This window comes from Chenopodium album, chromosome 4, assembly GCF_948465745.1.
Source record: "Chenopodium album chromosome 4, dcCheAlbu1.1, whole genome shotgun sequence".
Classification (NCBI taxonomy): Eukaryota; Viridiplantae; Streptophyta; class Magnoliopsida; order Caryophyllales; family Amaranthaceae; genus Chenopodium; species Chenopodium album.
In genome coordinates, this window is record NC_137837.1 from 4,549,700 (window position 1) to 4,555,127 (window position 5,428).

The window sequence follows — 5,428 nt, forward strand, 5'->3', positions numbered from 1 at the left end:
AACATCCATTGTTCTCTATTCATTGCTTTATCAACAAATGAACAACTTTGATACACCAAGGACAAATAGAGCTATGTTAATAAAACCTTATTTGACATTACACAAGCAGTGCCTTCTTATTTGTCGAGTATGTTAATCCAAGCTTCTTACCAAGTCATTTGTTCATTATATTACGAATGACAAAAAAAAGTGAGGCGCAACCATTGAACCATAATTCTATATCACAACATACACTTCCGATTAAGGTTGGCTGTTACTTTCAGTGATAAATTACAACCAGTTAGAAATATAAACCATAGTAAAAAAAAAAAAAAAAAAAAAAAAAAAAAAAAAAAAAAAAGTCATATTCAGTCTTGTGCAGGACTTGCAATTGTTCATTTCTCTCTCTAAAAGCTGCTTTTACAACATAGGGTGTAAGGGGGAAAAAGATACTAACATAGAAGGGGGCACCAGAAAATATGTGAAGGAGTAAAAAGGAACAGATATTTAGACTACGAAACCACATCTTCCATGATAATAATGATTTCCTCTGCTCTTCATAATCTCATCAAATTTGATTTCACAATCCAAGAAATGAACACTGCTTTCTTGCATGCTCGGGGATCAATCGGACAACTGTTTCTGCTGGTACTCCTTTCAACTCTGTAGTGTTGCGAAAAAGAAAAAAAAAAAAAGTCAACTCAAATCTTAGAAAGAGTAGTGGCACAACAACGTAGTCTTTCCTTTGATCAATTCTCTTACCATGAGGCTTGAAGTTAAACAGCGGGGGTAGAAAGCGTCCATTTGGCAAGCGGGTGTTTAGGTCTCTAAGCTCATCAAAAAAGGGATGAGTCAAGGCATCCAGCTGAAATTGAAGAAAAAAAAAACCACTTTAGGATATCAGAAGCACATCAGTCACTGATAGAGAGGGGATTAAGATGCTACCTGGTGAATGAGGTATGAGCAAGCTTTAAAAGAATTAAGAAACTAAATAAACACACGTTTACTAAGTAATGTGCCAAGACTTGTAAATAAACATAGAATAATAGAAAGCAACACACTCAGAAATCATGATCCTCTTTCTTTAATGCAGCTTTGGCACAAACAATTAACAAGCAAAACACAAGCTCATTCATTCATAAAAAAAATAAAAATGAAGGGAATATATATCATCAATTTTAATGAACTTATAATAGCTCACTCAAACAAAAGCATGACCTGCAGGGCTGCTGGAGAATACTACTGAAGTGATGCAGGATGGAAAATGCCAATGAATGAATTAACGTACAAAGTTTTTATATATGGCACTTACAGCTGAACATCGGAGATTAGGAGAATACTGTAGGAGCCTAGAAACCAAGTCAACAGCCTCAGGAGGCATTCGTTTGTGAAATATCTGTTGAAAAAAAAAGCATTAAAACAATTTAATCAAAAAATAAAAAGAAAAAGAGAAGATCCAAAATTTGGTCTTGAATTCAACCTTGTGCCATGGATGAGCTTTAATTTGGGGGAATTTGAATTCCGTGTAGTTGGGATTCATACACTTGATTTCTTCTCTCGTTGGAGTGCCCAACACCTGAGAAAGTTTTAGGCAGGCATTGTCAATAGACATTCAAGAAGCACCACAGCAGAAATGACTACCAAGTTTCAAGACTGACAGAAAAATGCCTATATTCCCCTCCCCCAAAACTGACACATTTAGCAAGCCAAGAAACAACAAAAACTTAAAATACCATAATCAACATAGGTGACAGGGAAGCCACCCTTTGAGGTGACCATAAAAGTTTGTCTATACCTTTATAATCTCAACAAGCTGATCAACTCCACTCTCGCCAGGAAATAGAGGCTGAAAAATAATATAAAACAGATTATAAATATACATACACATAGAGGTGCCAACCATGATGTAAAAATGGCAGAAAACTTGCAAGAGTATCAAGCTACCTGTCCAAGAAGCAGTTCTGCAAGCACACAGCCAGCAGACCAGACATCAATAGCTGTAGTGTATTCTGTTGCTCCGAATATTAGCTCTGGTGCTCTATAGTATCTAGAGCAGATATAAGATATATTAGGCTCGCCTTTTATCTGCAGGTGAGGAGAAGGTAATTAGATGTGGCATAACACAACGGTAACATACATCTGAAGTAATGGGATGACTAAACAAATTTACCCACATACCAGAACTTTTGCGCTTCCAAAGTCACAAAGCTTCAGCTGGTGCGTATGAGGATTTACCTACAAATAATTACAAGTAAAGCCAGTAAGAACCACTGACAGAAGTATCCAATTCATAGGCTATAGACAAGCAGGGATGCAACCATGTAATGAAAACGTTGAGTGTATAGATGTACATGTCATCCATAATCAGGGTGTAGTGTACATAAAGTAAAAACAGCACTAACAGCTCAGAAAGCTAAATAAAAAACAAAATTTTCATTGCTTGCAAACTTACCAGAAGATTTTGAGGCTTAATATCACGATGACAAACACCAATAGAGCGATGAATGTATGACAAGGCTCTGAAAATCTGCAAGCATCAAACAATTTAGCAAAGTCTAAAGAATTAGCATCGAGTAAAAACAGAAGAACAATGCAGATAAAGATAAACATAGTTACAAGCTTTTATTTAGATTTGGTACCTGGTAAGTGTATAGTTTAACATAAATCAGAGGCATCCTCTGGTTCATTTTATTATAGTGCTTGATCACTCGATGGACAGTTTCCGGAACATACTCAAGCACCAAATTAAGGTACAGTTCGTCCTTATCCGTTGTTGAAAAGAAACAATGTTTCAAAGACACGACATTTGGGTGGTCAAGAAGACGCATTGTCTGCAACTCGCGATTTTTGTACCTCTTGTCCTGAAGAACCTTTTTTATAGCCACAGTTTCCCCTGTTTCTAAGCACTTTGCCTACACGAATATAAGAACACAAATTAGCAAACTAATTACACAGACAAGAGACCGTCAACAGTATCTCATATGTCACGAGGACGAAAAGTCTACCTGAAAAACAACCCCAAAAGAACCATGTCCAACAACACGCTCTGCCATGTAGCTAATAGTCTGAAATGAGCCAATAGAATAATAATAGATGAGCAGCTAATTGCTAAATGTTTGATTTGTAACCTACAGATATACCTATTGGCATTATAACATAGCACTCTACCTGCTTTGGCTGACCATTCTTCCCGCCGATTGTTGTCACTATTATATGCCCGGTCTCGGTGCCATTGCCATCAACAACTGTTGGTTCCATATCCTAAAATACAAAAACACTTATCAGTAACTAATAACAAACAAGAGAACAAACAAAACAAAAAAACGCGAAAGAAAAGAATCAATCATTCACCTTATCATCTCTAATTTTCATGTCATTCATTTCCTCGGGAAGCTTATCAACACCATTACCACTAGAGTCTCTAATACCAGTAGTAGGTGCAACACCTACTGAAGCCATACTTGCTTACAACGTTCGTTTAATTCAACTCAATCACTCAATCATCTACCAATACAAGATAAAACCACAATTAGCTTAACAATACATCGCCACAAGCCATTTCTCCATTAGATTATAAAAAAAGGCACCTCAAACATTGCTGATACGATTCTAAAAACAAACCCTAATAATCGACGAAATTTGTTCACATTAGAATCGCCAAATTATGCATAACAATTAAGCTACAACAGACACACATAAACACACACACCAGCACCACAACAACAAAAAAGGGTGAATTCAAGCATCAATTACCAAGTTTAAGCTTCAGATCATTCTTATACTCTCACTAAGACCAGTAAAATCATTCTCTATTTTTTCACTAATTAATGTAATAATAGCATTTTAGCAGCTTCTCAAGTAACTTTACACATATGCAGCTCAAAATCATGCTTGTTAAGCATTCTCCAAACTAATAATTACAAAGAAAGAAAATGACTACTTTTTATCATCACTTAGGTCCTACTGAAATTTACTTTGAACATGGATTACAATCTGTTAAAACCAAAAGAAAGTAATTAATGAAGAGCTAAATCATTTTTTAATTTTTATTTTTTTTGTGATTATTGGTTTGGAGTATCCTTAACAAGCATGCTTTTAACAAAACATATAAAAAAAATTAATTAATTGAAAAAAAATTAACTTAGCAAAACAAATGATGAAAAGAAAAACCAACATCAAAGATTGCAACTTTCTACAATTTCATAGCTTGACCATAGTGAAATCATTGTCTAATTTTACAAAAATCCACAAACTTCATTTAATTTCTATCCAATGAAAAAAAAAACATTCTCAAAAAAAATTGACAAATAATCGGTCTATAATAGCCACAGAGATTAACCCAAAAAAACACAGCATCAAAAACATAAGACAGATTCAAATAAATCAACAAAACAAGAAAAAATGATGCATGAAAAAATCAAAACCCTAGAAATGAAACCCACTAAAAATGAAAAAGCAGCAAAATTTGTGTAAAATCACAACAAATTAGCAAAGCCCAAGAAAGAAAAACAAAGTACCGATCAATTGCGAAATTTACAGGCAAAAAACAGCAGATTACACCAAGAAGAAAGAAAGGAACAGAGGTTTGGATCAAAAAAAAAAAAAAAAATAGGAGAGAGAAAATTAGAGAGAGAATGAAAAAGGGAAGAACAGATCCATACGGAGGTGAGAGAAAGATGAAGAGGGTGTCTGAGTGTTTTTGTTATTTTCCTCAAATTTTAATTTTTAATTTTATTTATTTTTTGGGTCCTTCTTTCTGTGTTAGTGTCATAATGGGTTGGGTGACAGTCAAAGATGAAAGCATAAAAATATTGACATTGAAAAGATAAAGGAATTATTTATTCATTTATTGGCTTTTTTTTTTTTTTTTTTTTTTCAAACGTATAAAATATTCTAAATAATAGTTACTTAAAGTTGAACATTGGTCTTAACTCGTTTTTTTTTTAAAAAAAACGGTCTTAACTCTTTACTTCCTCTATCCCCGTTTATTTGGGGCAAAAATGGCAATAAATGGGTTAAACTTCAAATTTTTGACCAAAAATTCTTATTAATCAATGATAATGTAGTCATATGAGTCACATATATTTATTAATACAGAGTATCAAGTTTTTACGAAGTGCATATGAAATTGGAGTTATGTATGTTCTAAAGTACGCCAGTAAAACCATAAAAAGTCAAATAAGGCAAAAAAAAAACGACATATAGGATAACAACCAAACTTTTTAGCATTTACATTAAAGTTGTGCTTTGATACTTAAATGTCATCAAATGTTGTTACATTTATCTTAATGTTATTTTTAGATGTTTTACTTTTATAAATTTTATTATTTACATAAAATTAAAAATAAACAATTAAAATAAAATAAAAAAAATTATAGTAACAGTTTAGTATGAACAATTATAAATTTTAGCTACTACTTTATGTCATTTTTAATAAGAAAAAAAAAGA

General features: G+C 33.1%; 1 protein-coding gene across 2 annotated transcripts; it reads right to left on the bottom strand.

The window, feature by feature from the left end:
• Nucleotides 1–353: 353 nt before the first annotated feature.
• Nucleotides 354–4,666, bottom strand: LOC145628644 (shaggy-related protein kinase alpha). Of its 2 annotated transcripts, none has more exons than XM_081680997.1 (13): nucleotides 4,497–4,666; nucleotides 3,331–3,483; nucleotides 3,148–3,240; nucleotides 2,985–3,044; nucleotides 2,619–2,891; nucleotides 2,432–2,506; nucleotides 2,158–2,214; nucleotides 1,924–2,064; nucleotides 1,775–1,825; nucleotides 1,460–1,555; nucleotides 1,292–1,375; nucleotides 742–844; nucleotides 354–642 (listed from the first exon to the last, which is right to left on the bottom strand). In XM_081680997.1, the coding sequence occupies exons 2-13, from the start codon at nucleotides 3,436–3,438 to the stop codon at nucleotides 560–562; spliced, it is 1,224 nt and encodes a 407-aa protein (XP_081537123.1). In that variant the 5' UTR covers nucleotides 3,439–3,483; nucleotides 4,497–4,666; the 3' UTR covers nucleotides 354–559. The 2 variants fall into 2 exon arrangements, with proteins under 2 accessions (XP_081537123.1, XP_081537125.1); XM_081680999.1 differs by having other exon boundaries at nucleotides 4,517–4,654.
• Nucleotides 4,667–5,428: the final 762 nt, after the last annotated feature.